Raw genomic sequence first — 16226 nt, 5'->3', positions numbered from 1 at the left:
AGCCGAAGCTTCCTGGGCGGTTCACAGCTATACTTGCAGCTACTATCAAAAGGCTGCTCAACAAGTAAGACATTTTTGGGCACATTTGACAATTGATAAACTGTCCTACACACCACCACAAAATGCTCTGGGAGTTGTGGCTAGTCATAAACAACAAGTAACCTGCACAAAAGGCTGAGTGCAAGTCAAATGTGGGAGGCACCAAGAGAAATGTCCTGTTGCACATTAGAGCTCACGGGCACCAGATCGCCTACCCCTGAATTAAGATCTTTGGGAGGGTTTTATCATTTGTTAAATAGTCAAAAACAAAGTTGGTCAAGTCTCAGTCAAAAGTGCTTAAAACTGTATTTCAGATTACTATGCTAATTGCAGAAACTCTGCTAGAGAGGTCACTTTACTCCCTGCATCTTGACAGAAGCATAATGGTAGATCTTACAGCAAATTACTCAGTGGTAGTCCTGACTCCTTTGCACTTCAGCCACCTACTGTTTGCAAGTCATTGTGGCACAGAAGTTGCCGAGGAAAAAATTCTTTCTTGCCTGGGTGGAATGTTGTGCCTCTCAAGAAGTGGTGTAGGTGAGATGACAGGCAATCGCGAGAAGGGGAGGTATAGGCAGGCTGGCAGCCTCTGACAAGCTAACAAACACTTGCCAAATGCACCCTGCAAAATGGTGCCAGCCACCTCGAAGGGGGTGGGGGGCTGCTGCACAAAATTTAGGGTGCAGATGTACTGCAGTACAAAGGCCATCCTTAGCCCCATGCAATGCCATAGCTTATATGTGTATACTGACTGCACATTAACATAAAATTGCTCAACTGATTTTGGCCTGGTTCAGGCAACACGCTAAACCATGCTGCTTAACCACAAAATGGTTAAGGGCATTCCCTTAACCATTTTGTGGTTAAGCAGCATGGTTTAGCGTGTTGTCTGAACCAGGCCTGAGTTTGTATCTTCTAACTGGTTTCTAAATTAGTAAAAGCTGCCAATGTCTACATCAGCTTCTAGCTCTGAGGGGCTGCATCTAGTGTATATGCACAGGATGGGCTGCTTTGGGATTATTGCTGGATAATCATAGAATAGCAGAGTTGGAAGGGGCCTACAAGGCCAAAGCCATTAGTTTGCGTTTAGGAAGGAGGAGGCTAGAGTCTCTTTCTAGTACCTCCCAATAGGGTTGCTGTTTTTCCACCACTGTTAGCAGTCTGCCCTACATGACTCCAATTATGATTGCTGTCTGATGCCAACGATTTGGAAACTGCATAGCTGCAGGCTTGTTAGGCTGCACAGAGGGCTGAGGTCCATGTACTAGATCTGTTTCTATGTGTCTGCTTTGTAATTCCCTCTTATCCCTGAAGTCCTAGTTCAGCAATCCTGTCATTGGTTGCATGCCACTTAAATGGCAATGTATGTCTGGATTTGAATATAAATGCCTATGATAATTATGCCAGCAAATTCCAATTGGTATGAAAGCCCAGTGCTCCCACTCCTTCCTTCCAACTCATCCTTGGGTGTCTACTACCAACATGTTGCCCTGAGCTGCTGATGACTTCATGTTGAGTTTCGCCTCTTTGAAACAACACCTCAGCTAGAAATGGTGTTGGTACCCTGCAGTCTTCGATCTGGAGGATAAACAAGTCGGATGTCTCCCCACTTCTATATCGTGCAAGTCCCTGAAAACCAGTGGCAGGGAGGAGCCTCCTATGGCACTGGCAGAAACAGCTTTGAGCCTCATCAGCCAATGAGAAATGTATGGCCAGTATTAGGACTATGCTATGCAAAAACCATTTCTGCACCAAATACACTCAATCCTGAGATCTGTATAAATTATGCAAATTGGGTGCTTGCATAAGTTGATTCTACAAGGATTTCAGTTTTGCTATTCATAAGAAAGGTAACGGGTACTCACAATTTTGATACTGTCCATACACTTTTAAGCATATTTTTGAAACCATAGATTATTTGTTGTTTATTCGTTCAGTCGCTTCCGACTCTTCGTGACTTCATGGACCAGCCGACAGTAGTCCATGAATTATGCTTCATGATTATGCTTTCTTTTAAAAATGAAATGGGTCTTTAGGGGTCACCTCCCCTGCTGCAAATAGCTAGGGGGAGTGTTGTTGGGACCATGGCATAGAAAAAAGGGTTAACTTCACACCCAATGATCCTGTTCCCCCCTCCCCATTCACACCCATCAGTTCTAGTTTGGCCCTGAGATCCTCCAAAAGCTGTTCTGCAGTTTTGCAGAATTTCAACTAATAAAGGCTACATACCCCACCTGCAAAGATCACGTTCAAACATGCTCTAATCAAGTGGGCAGAAGGTAGATCTCCAGATGTTTTGGACTTCAATTCCCAGAACTCCCTGCCAAAACATCTGGAGATCTACTTTCTAGCCACTCACCCAGATATAGGTAGACTGGTGGTTATTTAGTCCTACTAAGAAACACTAGACTTAGTAAAGTTTCTGCCTGTTGGAAAACTATGATGTAACATTTTTTACTCAAACACACACACAAGTAACAGTCAATGTTTAAGACTACTATAGTAATAAGAGGCCAACACATTAATGGGGGAGAACAGGTTAGGGATTTTTATTTAAATTTTGTTTCTGATTCATATTCAAGCAGCATGTCAAACATGGAATTTAGAACATCAAAATTGCATTTGGGATATAACAATTATAAAATATCAAGGATAAACTTGGGGAACAAGACATTATAATTTTGACCAAAGTGTCCAATTGTTTTACTTGGGAATACATTACCTTGATTGTCGCTAAAACATTTTGAATGTCTTAAGTTGCTAGAATGTGCAATGATGTATAGCCAATCACCCCTGAGACTTTTACAAAAAGTTGTTTTCAAAGTCACTGAATATGCACTCACCTTCATTACTACTGACTACTGTTGGAAGTTATCTTTATTATCCCCACTTAGATCTTCATTATGGAAGGAATTTAATTTTTCACAGACCATTATCACCTACATACATTTGAAATTTCACGAAATAATAAAGATACTACTTGTTAGCAAAGTTCAGAAGACCAAATTGAGAAATGGTTTCTAAGGGCATACCATGAAAAGATTCACTTAATAAGTGACCTCATACAAAACTACCCAAAAAAGTTTTAAGTTCAAATGGATAGTTCCAAAACAAATCCCAATACCCAACAGGAATCACAAGTAAGAATAGGCCTTCACAAATACAATACAGGGTTTTGGCGTCTGTATTTTAAACTTACCACCATTTTGGTACTGAAGTTTCTAATATAGGTTGTCTTTGCTAAAGTTACTTAATACATCCAAAATGAAAACGACCTTTACTGGCTGAAATCAAGTGGTTGTGTGCTTCAGTCCCAGTATTATCAAACAGGACTGGATGCTTAATTGTTTTGGAATGCAGCCCAGTCCTAAACACGCTCAAGTATTCTACTGTATAATCAGTGTCCTGCTTTCAAGTAAGTGTTCTTATGATTGCATCCTAGGAATACAATTCAGTTCCATTTAATAAAAGTTTTGCTCCTGCAATTAATAGGAACTTGATTGCATCCCTGGTTTTAAAAACATTCTTTTGTTGTTTTACCTTTAAAAAGCAGTGCTTCTCTTTGTACCAACTTTTACAATCCAACTCACCTAAGCCAAACATGGGCACATACCCTCACAGACACTGAAGTGCAATGGCACAGACATGTGCTTTTAAGCTTTTTTTTTAACAAGTTTTTTTTTTAAAAAAAAGTCATGCCATGTGCTTAGCATGGTCTTTTTACATTCAGCAGTTTTGTACTAAAAATACTTTATTTTGGCAGGAAAGCCCAGCATAAATTTACATATGCTACAAGTTTTACATTTATTTACATGGCTCTTTCTTCCCTCCATAAGAGATGTTTTAACTCACTAAATTCATTTAAACAAATCCTTATTACAGGTTGTCTTGATTTCAGACTGGCTTCAACAATTTCAGTAAATGATAAAAAAAAAAATCCAGAATGTGTTTCAAACACAGCTCAATGAAATTCCCCATGAAGGAAAATGCTTTTGGCAATCATCTGGCAATGCAAAGATTTTTTTGAGTTGGCACACTTACAGGCTATTTATGTCCAATGTCCATTTGTAGGCTTATGTAAAAAAACTAGACATCAATGTTTCCAGTCTTATTAAATAAGTGCTGTACAGGTTGAAGTTTCCTAATGAGAGTGGTTACATATTGGTCAAAGATCTTTGGATGGATGGATGGATGGATGGATGGATGGATGGGATGCCCAAACCACCCATTCAAATTATGGGTAAGTAGATCATGTGTAATTCAGTTAAAAAATACTTCATAATCTAAGTGGCTTTCTTAAACAATTTTTGGTGTGTTGATTTTTTAAAATTGAGCTCCAGTAGGAAAGCAAGTTACTAACGACTTGAATGCCTACAATATTTCACAGTATGTGGGGAAATCAATTATATTTTGCTGCACTGCAATTGCTGGAAATTTGGTCAGCTGGCATTAATTTCAATTCCCCTGAAAAGGCAATTCTAAAACTGAAAGCAACTGGAATTAGATGGCCCAACAGAGTCTGTACTGAGGACCATGGCCAGGGATTAGTTCAGGCTGTTTGATTGTAATAGTGCATCAATAGCACACAGCAGTGGATACAGTGCACAAAGCCGAAAAAGGTGAATTGTTCTCTAGAATATTTCCAAAAAAAGGAGGGGTGGGGTGCAGAGCATCTCCCCAGCATATACAATTCAACCAACTTCTAACACACAGCTAACCTAATTCCTTAAGATGTGCCTTTTTTGCATTTTGAAACCCAACATGGACCCACACTGTGGAATTTGAATCTATGATATATCATTTTCCCCGTGTACAATTAACACTTTCTCAAGCCTGGACTTTAAGCAAGGTCTTAAGTTGAAAAGTCATGATTTCTTTATCAACGGGGTTAAGTGAAACAGTCACCCAATGGCTTGGTGGCTTAGGAAGAACACTTGGGGATGGTGGCTCGCTGAATTTTGCTCCAGCATAGTTTTGGTTGGCTTGAGGCATGAAAAATGAGTGGGATAAAGCTGGATTCCAAGTCTGGTTAGTTGGGAAATGTATTGTGTTCTTCCCCCCATTCTGCATGGCCTGCCACGCAACCGATGATGGGCTGCATCCGTGTACCCTCTCTTTCTTGTGGATTTTCTTCATCTGGGAATTCTGATCTTTGCTCTTTTTCCTGTTGTTCAGTTGTTGGTGGTTCTTGGTAGCATTTCTGGGCTGGGTAGATGGAATGTTGAACCTTTCTCCACCCCCCATCTTCAACCTAATTGTCACCTACCCAGAGGAGAAAAAAGCAGGGAAGAGAGCAAATGCAACTGTCAATAGAAAACCAAAGTAATTCCTTAAAGATGCTGTGTGTATTGTAAACAGAATATTCTTCCTTTGCAAAACAGCTTAAATGGCAAAACATGCACACTATTTGCAAGCTGGGCAAAAACTGAAATGGCTTTACTGGTCATTGTGACATTGCTATGGTTTGGTGAAATGCACCAGATGAGCTGTGGGTAACCAACTGCTATACAGAGTTAATCTAAAGCAAAATGGAAATTAATGGTTTGCAAAGGAGATTTGTACAGAAAGATTTAGACAATGAATATGAGATTTAGGACTACTAAATTCTCTCCTACAATACACAGACAAGATTTTAAAAACTTTATGGCAACATACAGATTTTTTGTTTAAAAACACACAATTCCACTTGGTTTCAATAAAGGGGTAAAGTCTCCTTTGCAATACATTGGTCTTCCTCTAAACATTATGTAATATTGAAATGTTAATTTAAAGAACACACAGAAATACAGTGCCTATATGCTGAAAATGCAGTTTGGTGTTGGTCCAAAGGAATATCTCAAGCAACAGCCCAATCAGATGTGTGTGTGTTTTAAATAGGCTGATAAGAGACATGGATACTGGAATTAACTATAGTTTAAGATCTTAAAGGTACATGACAGAGCAAACCATTTCTGCATTGAGTAGGGGGTTGGACTCAATGGCCTTCTAGGCCCCTTCCAGCTCTACTATTCTATGATAACTATTTTAATACCAGTTTAACATTCATAGCTTCCTGCAATGGGGAAATAGTTTTGTAACAAAATACATTCTCCACCAGGGACTCTTAGACCCTCACCAAGATATAATTTGCAGAGTTCAAAAATCTTAACAATTGGGTCTCAAGTTTGGATCAAAGGTCAAGTCTGAACCACAAAGATTTAATAGCACTTGTCATATTCCAACGCTGTTTTGTTCCCTTTACCTTTCAGTTCTCTTTTCAGATTCTTTAGTCTCCACCTCCTGCCCTCTTTCCTGCTGCCAGACCTGAAAGAATAGATGCTGACTCCTGTTGGATCCCTTCCCTTGGCTAGGAATGGTAGTTCTCATGGGCCGATTTGCTGTTTTCAGCCAGGAAGCCGAGCCCAACATCGGATTCTCGGCACACGGCCTTCAAGGGTAGAAGTCCCAGCTCTGAAAAGATGTTTGAACAATAATAAATCAAAGACAGCTCCTAGTGAGAGTTTAGAAAACAAATTGAGCTTTGTCTCTCTTTTAAAACAATGCTAGATACATTCATAACTTTATTCTAAAGACCATCGGCTGCATCCACGTTTACACACAAGTTTCACTGTGAACTCTTCATCCTTGTCTCTTCTACTGTGGTTTTAGATTACAGAGCTGTAGATTTTCAGATAGGACATGACGAACCTAATCCTATGCACATTTACTCATAGGTCCCATTATGCTCAATAAGGCTTACTCACAAATAAGTATGCATAAGATTGCAGCTTTTGTCCATCAGCAAAGGTACAAAGAGAATACTCAATACAACAGAATGAGTGGCGCCAATGTAAAATCCATTTCCAAGAGCTTCTGCCATAGCACTATATCTCCACTCATATTAGTCTGACATATCTCAGTTAAAATACCCCAACAGCAGCCCTTAATACATGTCATGTTATTATTATTTATTTATTTATTTATATAGCACCGTCAATGTACATGGTGCTGTACAGAGTAAAACAATAAATAGCAAGACCCTGCCGCATAGGCTTACATTCTAATAAAATCATAATAAAACAATAAGGAGGGGAAGAGAATGCACCAAACAGGCAGTATAAAAGTCAGAGCAAAATCAAGTTTTAAAAGTTTTAGGAAAAAGAAAAGTTTTTAGCTGAGCTTTAAAAGCTGCGATTGAACTTGTAGTTCTCAAATGTTCTGGAAGAGCGTTCCACTGTTGGTAGTTATTTAGCAACAATGCTGAAAATGCATTAATCAAACATTTCTATTAAACAAAACCTCAGTATCTGACAAACCCAACTTAATAATACATTTTCTACATTTATATCAATAGAAGTCAATCCTATTAAAACTACTAATTAAACTCCCAGTAAGCTGATGACTTTCAGAATCCCCCAAGTACTTCTGGTAATGTAAGGCAGTAAAAAAGTTCTCCCAATTTATTTATTTAAGTAATGAATATATATTTGGACAGACCAGAGATCTGCAAGAAGCCAGTACCTCCCCAAAAGATACGCACAGGGAGGTTCTTAGGAATCATAAGGAGGTGTCTTATACTAGGTCAATTGTCCATCTAGTACAATACTACCTTCTCTGAATGAGAGTGGATCCCTGGGATTTCAAGAGGAGGCCTGCTGTGCCTCATCTTTTTTTCTTAACTGGAGATGCCAAAGATACAGGGACCTTCTGTATGCAAAACATTCTCTCCCCACCTTCCAATAGAGATTACATGGCAGCATTTCTCCCCCACCTGCCATAAAAAAGAGGAAGTACTCTCTCTAATGCCCAATGTTCTCCCACTGTTCTGTCACAGTTGCAGTACCAAACAATTAGATGCATCTACCCTCATTTATTTTAAAGACTTAAATGAGCCTAACTGAAAATAGGAATGGGCTTTTAACAGCACAGCGTTCTAATATATATATATATATATATATATATATATATACTTTACATCAGCTATCCCCAACCTGGTGCCCTCTAGCTGCATTGGGACTACAACTTTCATCATCCAGGGCCACGATGGGACCAAAATAGAAGCTGAAGTCCAACAAGATCTAAAGAGAGCACCCCTCCGCCATCTGCCTCCGCCAACAATCAACTTTCTGGGAACTGCCACTACGTCTTTGCCAGAGCTCGATTGTTCTGCTTCCTTTCTCTACACAGGCAAAAGAATTAGAAAACAACACACGTAACACAGACTTTCAGGAGTTTGTGTCCCGAAATCAAACCATCCTAAGTATTATTTCTGACATAGACCTCTCCAGACCTGCCCCTTTGTTATCTATGTTTCCCCTCTACATACACACATGCACAATTAGGAAGAAATCGGTCCTGGGTTCCAAATATGACAAGAGTCTTCAGCTTATCAGGATTCTTTCTCTCAAGACCATTTTGCCACCCTATGACATACACAATCACAAAGGGAATTTCCAAAGCCACATCATAAGGCGGAAAGAGAACATGAACTCTCGCCAAACCGAGGCGGGGGGGGGGGGGGACAGGGACGACATAGCATATTTTCAGCCCTACTCTATTCCCAACCAAGCACTAAAAGTAGGGTTTCAATTTCCTCTTTCCCTCCCCATAATTAGCACAAGGCAATTGTCATTATATACAGACCAGGAGTTCTTATTGTCAACATCACCGGGGGGGGGGGGGAGGCATAGGGAAAAAAGACGTGGGGAAGCTCGGGAGGGGGTATAAATTCCACCATTTAAGTCTCATATATAACCTCACCATTGTTTATTTTTAGTACTAGTGTTGTTAGGCTTCTGGCGTCTTTACATCTCACCAAAGGAAGGATACACCACCACCCCCAAAAATAAAAGACCCAGCAAACGCATCCCTACTGCATGACTCTCTCTCTCTCTCTCTCTCTCACACACACACACCGATCGCTATGAACTTTGCTTCTATGTAAACACATATAGGGATAGGATCGGGCTGTCCTAGTTTCCTTTCCACAAAGACAAACTCCTTGTCTTCTTATAAACACGACCACCACCGCCCCACTACCTAAAGAAGGGGGGGCAGAGAGACCCATCTTATGCTTTTCAATGGGGGAAGCACAACATGGCAGCCTACCCATTCTCCTCCTCCCGGTCCCGGGCTTCCCTCAGTCCACCCCTCTCCAAATTGCCCCTGACGGGACCAGTCCCTTTCGCCCCACCTCTAGGCACAGCCTAACCCGCTCCGCGCTCCTTTCCTCCCGCAGCCGCCGCGCTCGCCTTCCACGGACACAAAGTCGCACACAAAATGGCGGCCACCTTCCCCGAGCCCCGATACACCAAGGTAAAAAACACGCACGACACAGCCCCGCCTCCCCTCGCACGGCCTCGCCAATGAGAGCGCGGCGAATCCGAACGCCTGGCCAATAGGAATCGTGTCCGCCTGTTGCTAAGGTTGGGAGGGACCGTAGAGTGGTTAAAGAGGGAAGGAGAGCAAAGGAGGCAGGAGAAGCTGCTGCTGTTGTTGTTTAATTTGAACCTCTCCAGAGAGGGGCATGACGGGAAAAATGAAGGGCTGTGGGAGGCCGCTGAGGGTGTGAGGCCAAGGAGTGTGGCGGCCACTGAGAAGGGCCGCTTCGCTCCTCTCGCCCCCATTCTCCTCAGCAATTCATTCACGGGCCCGCTGTGGGGATGCTCGGCAAACATAGCACCCCACACTCCGGGAGAAGAGCTGACACAACCGCCTCGTGTCCGCCTCAGCCTTTGTGTGGCAGGCACAGTGTGAACAACTGGTGGCATGGTGGTTCCAAAACAATTTTATGTGCTACCTGGCTGCGCAGGCGAATGTTCAAATCAAGGAATACTTAAGAAAGATTTTTCTTAAGCCTACAGTCATTGCCTACAATTTCACTTTAAAATAAGTGTTTTGTAGAATGTAAGAGCGGGACAGAGTTAAACTATGGAATTTGCTACTACAAAATATATTGATGGTCCCCAATTTAGCTCTGGCGTGGGCTGGTCCATGAAGTCACGAAGAGTCGGAAACGACTGAACGAATAAACAACAACAAAAGGGGATTAGAGAAATTCAGGGAGAATAAGACTATCAATGGCTATTATTTATGATGGTTAAATGCTACCTCCAGTATTAGGCAGTATACACCTCTGTTGCTGGGGGAAATGAATAGGAGGGTGCTGTTGCACTCGTTTCCTGCTTGTGGGTTTTGCATGGGCAGCAGATGGGCCATGGTGTGAACAGAATGCTGGACTAGATGGATCCTCAGCCTTTTTTTAAGTTTAAGGTGTGTGTGTTTTTTAAAAAAAATATTCGCGAGGAGCCAAGACAAACCGCAATGCCTGCCCACACGTTCCCCGGTCTCAGGAACATCCTGAAACAGCAGAAAAACTGTGAAAAAAGGGTAGGGTGATATCCCAGGGAAAGGGCGGGATCATCCCTCCCTGCTCCCGAGATCCCCGAGATCATGTGAACGCACAGGGACAATCCCAGGGTGATCCCAGGGATATCACCCCATCTAGCTATGCCCAAAGATCCTCTGCATTTAAATTCAAGAGAGGTGGACCATCTAGCTGTCGAGATAAAAATATAATAGCTACTGGTAATAAAAAAGAATTTTACAGATTTGGTAGAGCTTCAGCTATTAGGCTGAAAAGGAATGTAACAAATTTGAACTACAGAAGAATCATCAGCTAAAATAAGCACTTTTTAACTGGGATGCATACCTGTATACCAACCTTTAGTAGCAACACAGTCCTTCTAATGACAGCATATATGAAGTTCCAAATGAAAGAATAGTTAAGTCTCTTCTGTTTTCCAACTACATGTACAGTCTCAGCTTATAGCAGTCTTGAAACAGGGAAGTAAAACGCCTCCTTCCCCTTTCCTCAGGTGTGTTCAGTAACCGTCCAGTCATATGCATGACATCACCTAAACACTGTTGCAGTTTCCTGGTAAAGATAACCTTTTTCTGATAGTAGGGTGAAGGCACTGACTACAAAAGGGGAGACTGAACAAGTTCTCTCCTTTTCCGCTCTGTCAGTCTTTTGGACCGCTGCAATTGTAGACTTTCTCTTTCTGACTTATTTGGCTGCTAAATATCACATGCGACAGAATCTGATCATGTTTTACAGAATTTAAATTTCTCTTGGGCACATTTTGAATAGAATAATGACAACCGAAAGGAAGTGTGGGTAAGAAAAGGGAACCCGGTTTTGTTTTGTTATGCTCAGTATGCTCCTCTCCACGTAAGCCTGCTCAGTGGCATATGTTTTGAATATCTGACAGGAAAAGGGAAAATGATGTTACACCAGTTAGCGAGCATGTAGAAGTGAGTGGAAGTGGATGTATCAGCTCAAGGCCTAGTGGGTACAGTGAATGGCAGTGATGGCACATCATTGCAGGATGTGGACAAGAGCAGGAAAACTAAAGAAATCTTGAATATCCTCGCTGGGCCTGATTTTTTTAAAAAAATATTATTACATTTATATTCCCCCTTTTCTTCCAAGGATCCCCAGGTTACTTATATAATCTTCCTCCTCTCTGATTTATCCTCACAACATCCCTGTGAGGTAGCTTAGGCTGAGAGTTAGTGACTGGTCCAAAGTCAGCCAATGAGCTTCATGGTAAAGTGTGAACTAGAACTTGGATCTCCCAAGCCCCAACCAAACACTCTAACCACAACACCACATTGGCTCTCAGTTGCCTATCACTGACTTGTCTTTGCAGGGATATATGAGAAATAGTTTCAGTTCCTTTTTTGCTCAAAACTTACCCAGTTCACACCTCCTGCAGCCAAGCGTAGGGATGCTGGAGAAATTTGAGATGGACTAAAACGAGTTCAGATTTCTAAGAGTCTGACCTGCGGAATCCACTGCACACCAACGTCCACAGGCTGCGCAGAATTTCCAGACTTCCGGATTATTTTCACTTTCCTGAAATTTACATACATTTATTCGCAAGAAAATATGCACATTTCTCCTGAGACATTTAGCTTCATCCCATGTACCTGTTTCCTCGAATTATCCCCTATAGCGCTAAGCTGTTGCCGTTGTTGTTGTTGTTGTTACCAGGCGGCTAGATCCTTTGCATACCAGGAAATGGGTTTAAGGGAAATGTAAAAAAATCTTAAAAAATCAACGGATGGACCAATCAAATTCAAATTTGGTATGCTTAAAGCTCTCCTTAATATCTATTACTGTGCCAATTCTGATGTCTTTATCTTTAACGTTTACACAGATGTAAGCATTTGGGTTTTTTTTCTTCTAATCCTGCTCCTGCGCCCAAGTGGCCGCTTGGATGATACGCTCGAAAACTAGTATCAAAATACAGCGAGGCTTTTGCCTTTGAAGCACAATTAAAGCAGGATGCATGGGAGTACTTCACAATAAAAGCAGATTATAAGATGGAAAACTTCGGAGTCCTTTGCAAGCAAATCGCAGTGATTGCACAGTATAATGCTGGTGTGATAAAGCTCATATACCACCCTGTAAAATATATACGGGGGAAAGTCAAATGGAATGGGGGACAATACACTAAATGTTATGTACTAATATAAATTAGGTAAATTGTCACAAACTTCCTTGTGGAATTATGTAATATTTTCCCACGTAATGGGGGTGGGGGATTCAAGTTCGTCTGAACGGATGCCAGAACAAACAACACAGCACAATCCACAAAATGCATATGGAACGGATTTCACAAAATTCGGACATCCCTAGCCAAACATGAACCTAAATGCAATCTGAAGTTGAAGTCCATACATATCCGTGCTTGTGATGTGGTTTGTGAAAGGACCAAGCAAAAATAAATACACTGGAAAATGTGCACATTTCAAAAACGCGCATAAAAAAACTACTCTTGAAGAATGCAGACAAACACATTTTAATCAATGGAAGAAAATGCATACATTTCAAATATGCACACCGGTGATGCAAATGTTTTGGGAAATGTACTTGAAAATACACACGGATTTTCCTAAAAAGAAAGAAAAGAAAATAACAATCTGAATATTGAGCTTTGAGCCAGAATGAGCTTTGAAGAGGAATTTTGACACGCTCGTCTTTGGCTGATTCACACATCCCTATCTGTTTGCAGGCCAGCCTAGCCAGACAGCAAACAACATGGACATAGCAGCAGCCACCCTAGGTCCGGGCCAGTGCTCCCTTTGTGTGTGAGAGAAATTGCAGGTGTGATTGGGATGGAATCTCAGGTAAGATCTGGCAAGTCAGTGGAGTGCCTGTGTGTGTATGCATAACAAGAGACCGTGCAAGTGCTGCTTTTCCTCCTGGTTTTAGACATAGTGAAATTTTTGGCCGCCATCTTGAACCTAAAAGGTGCCAAATCATTTTTTAAAAAAGATTTACTGCTTCAGTACCATTTGATCAATTTCAACCAAACTTCACATCATGATTCAGCATGGGAGCGAGCATATTTTAACCATCAACATCCATGTTTTTCTTGTTCTTTGGACAATAAAAAAGGGCCAAATATTGGGAGAGAGGGTGGAGAAACAATGTTAAAGTATAAACAAAGAACAAGCACAGTTTGAAGCCAGGGAAGATTAATATACCACGGTAGAGGCCTGCCACTCCCCTCTGCTGTGGGGCAGCTCTATCTAAGGGAGGTGGAGTGGACAGGCCCCTTCTACAAGGGGCTATTGGGGTGGACCATGGCAGACAGAGGCGGGCACAACATGTCCAACCCTTGACAAGCTGTTTATGTTTGTTTGAAGGCTTCTCTGTATCAACGTAAAGGCAATTCCAACCCATGCAAAGTGGGGTCCATTCGCTAGTAATACTAGTATTATATAATGCAGAAGCAAGTTGAAAGAATATTCTGGTTTCATCCACTGGCCAAATAGCCACCAGTTGCTATTCAAGGAAAAATGGCAGCAAGGAAAGACCAGGCTAGCCCAAAGTGCATTTCAATACCCTCTTATAGCTCACCACCTGCTTCTTGCCTTGAAAAATGTGTCTCTCTCCTCTTCCTTTTGTTCTCCACTCCCATCTTTTGTCTTTTTAGTTTGTACACCCGATGGCAGGGCCTGTCTCGCTCTTTTTGACAGATGTGAGCCACTTTGGAAGACAATAACTGACTGAAAAGCAGGATAAAAAGACCATAAATAAATAAAAACATAAAAACATAAAAACATAAGAATAGCCCTGCTGGATCAGACCAAAGGTCCATCTAGTCCAGCACTCTGTTCACACAATGGCCAAACAGCTGTTGACCAGGGACCCCCAAGCATGACATGGTGCAACAGCACCCTCCCACCCACGTTCTCCAGCAACTGGTGATTATGGGCTTACTGCCTATATGTTATAAATACTGATCTGAAATCTATGGCTTGGCTTACTAGTGATCATCTCAGCATGGGTTCTCTGCCATGGATTTGCTTATTTCCTTGACACTACTCTGGTATCCACCTGCTAAAATTTTGTGAAATGTTTTCCAAGCTCAGTTCCTTAACTCAGTCTGTGGCTGGGCTCAAGGGCTTGCGTTATCATGGAATAGTAGAGTTGGAAGGGGCCTATAAAGCCATCGGGTCCAACCCCCCGCTCAGTGCAGGAATCCACATCAAAGCCTACAGGTGGCTGTCCAGCTGCCTCTTGAAGGCCTCTAGTGTGGGAGAGCCCATGACCTACCTAGGTCACTGGTTCCCTTATCTGCTGTGCAGTCACCTTTAGTTCTTCTGGGTGCTTCCAGACAAGGCTTTTGTTTTGCAATCACCCTGCCTTGTTCATAGAATGTTATGAGGTGGTCTAGGCAATGTCATCTTCCATTTGTAAAAAAAACCCAAAAAACCCATGTTTTCCCACTGCTTCTGCAATCTTTTTTCTTACACACACACAACTTAAGGAAGGAAAGACAGCACAGCTAGTTGTACACAGTGGTGCTGCCAGGGGCAGACCTTGGGGTCAAAGTGCAGGACCCCCGCAACCCAGGATAACCACCCAGAGGGCAGCAGGTGATGAGGCCATCAGAAGCAAACTTCATTTTAATCCTGTAGTCATGATGGTGCTATAACTTTTGGTGAGTATAAAACGCAAAACTGCACAGGCTCAAAGTTTTTGTTTTGTTTTTGTTTTTAAATTAGAGTTGGTAAACAGCTTTTGTTGTGTTGAACGAACATAACAGGAGCGTAGAAGCAGTTGCAAAGCATGGAATGGTGGCTGGGGAGGCCACGCGAAATGTTAGCTGTATGCTTCACATCTGAAGTTATACATGTGGTCTCCATAAGACTATTAAAGGCACAATCCCACCCATACTTAGACACACACCCCAAAAAAGTCCTATAGTTCCAGCATCCCCCAGCCTGGAGTTTTCGGACTTTTTTTGCATAGAATTGCAAAGGGGGGGTTAAGAGGGGTTGTTGTTTTTTCGCATAGGATTGCGCCCTACGTCCAGGATCTAAAATTACCGAGCTGTGCTACTGGTTGCACAGCATCTTTGGACTGGTACCACTAAGAGCCCTCCATCACGAAGCACCTTTGCCTTGAATTACTTTCACAGCGGTTGTCTCGATGGTGGTGTGACTCATAAGAACATGGAGTAACTGTACACCTTATAGAAACAACATGTTCTGTACTCTCTGCCCCCCTGACCTGCCAAGCTCATCCCTTGACCCTCAGTGAGTTCTGCCCAGGAAACATCACGTTGCTCTTCAAAAGTTGGCAAGCATGTTCTTTGGCTAGAACATTGAAAGCCGGATAACATATCATGAGACAATTATGTAAAATAACTGCCCATCATGTTTTCCCGTTTGTTTGTTTGTTTATTTATTTATTTATTTCTCATATATTTTTTCACTCACCTTTCATCAAGCAGCCCTATGGAAAAGGTCTAGAGATATGCAGGCAGATCTGCTTGATTACACGGGAAGAAGTCCTACTGGGCTCAACTGGGATTATTCCCAGGTAAGTGTCCATTGGACAGTGGCCTTGTGTGCCGTCACTGCTGCAGATTCAGGGAAACAGGCCTGTAATATCCTGTGTGGGGTGTGTGTGGCTCCTTTACATTGCTACACCCTTAGCATAAACTATCTAGTAAATGAGTAAACGGTCACCATCCCTATATCTTCAAATAGGGTGGCCATATGAAAGGGATTATCAACCTTACATCCTCTCCCTTGAACCCCTAGCAATTTGTTATTCTTCTAGGGTGACCATATGGAAAGGAGGACAGGGCTCCTGTACCGTTATCAGTTGTACTGAAAAGTGA

At 42.0% G+C, this 16226-nt stretch overlaps 1 protein-coding gene across 1 annotated transcript; it reads right to left on the bottom strand.

The window, feature by feature from the left end:
- Positions 1-2564: 2564 nt before the first annotated feature.
- On the bottom strand, positions 2565-9318 carry PNRC2 (proline rich nuclear receptor coactivator 2). The gene is made up of 3 exons (XM_063139802.1): positions 9212-9318; positions 6281-6489; positions 2565-5301 (listed from the first exon to the last, which is right to left on the bottom strand). Exon 3 carries the CDS (start codon positions 5281-5283, stop codon positions 4867-4869), a length of 417 nt encoding a protein of 138 aa, XP_062995872.1. The 5' UTR covers positions 5284-5301; positions 6281-6489; positions 9212-9318; the 3' UTR covers positions 2565-4866.
- Between the last annotated feature and the right edge of the window lie 6908 nt (positions 9319-16226).

This window comes from Elgaria multicarinata, chromosome 13, assembly GCF_023053635.1.
Source record: "Elgaria multicarinata webbii isolate HBS135686 ecotype San Diego chromosome 13, rElgMul1.1.pri, whole genome shotgun sequence".
NCBI classification, from domain to species: domain Eukaryota; kingdom Metazoa; phylum Chordata; class Lepidosauria; order Squamata; family Anguidae; genus Elgaria; species Elgaria multicarinata.
The sequence above is the reverse complement of the archived record's forward strand: the minus strand, read 5'-3'. Positions and strand labels throughout refer to the sequence as shown.

Coding starts and splice junctions, on each gene's coding strand:
- PNRC2 (XM_063139802.1), bottom strand. CDS start 5,283: ATGGGGGGTGGAGAAAGGTTCAACATTCCATCTACCCAGCCCAGAAAT.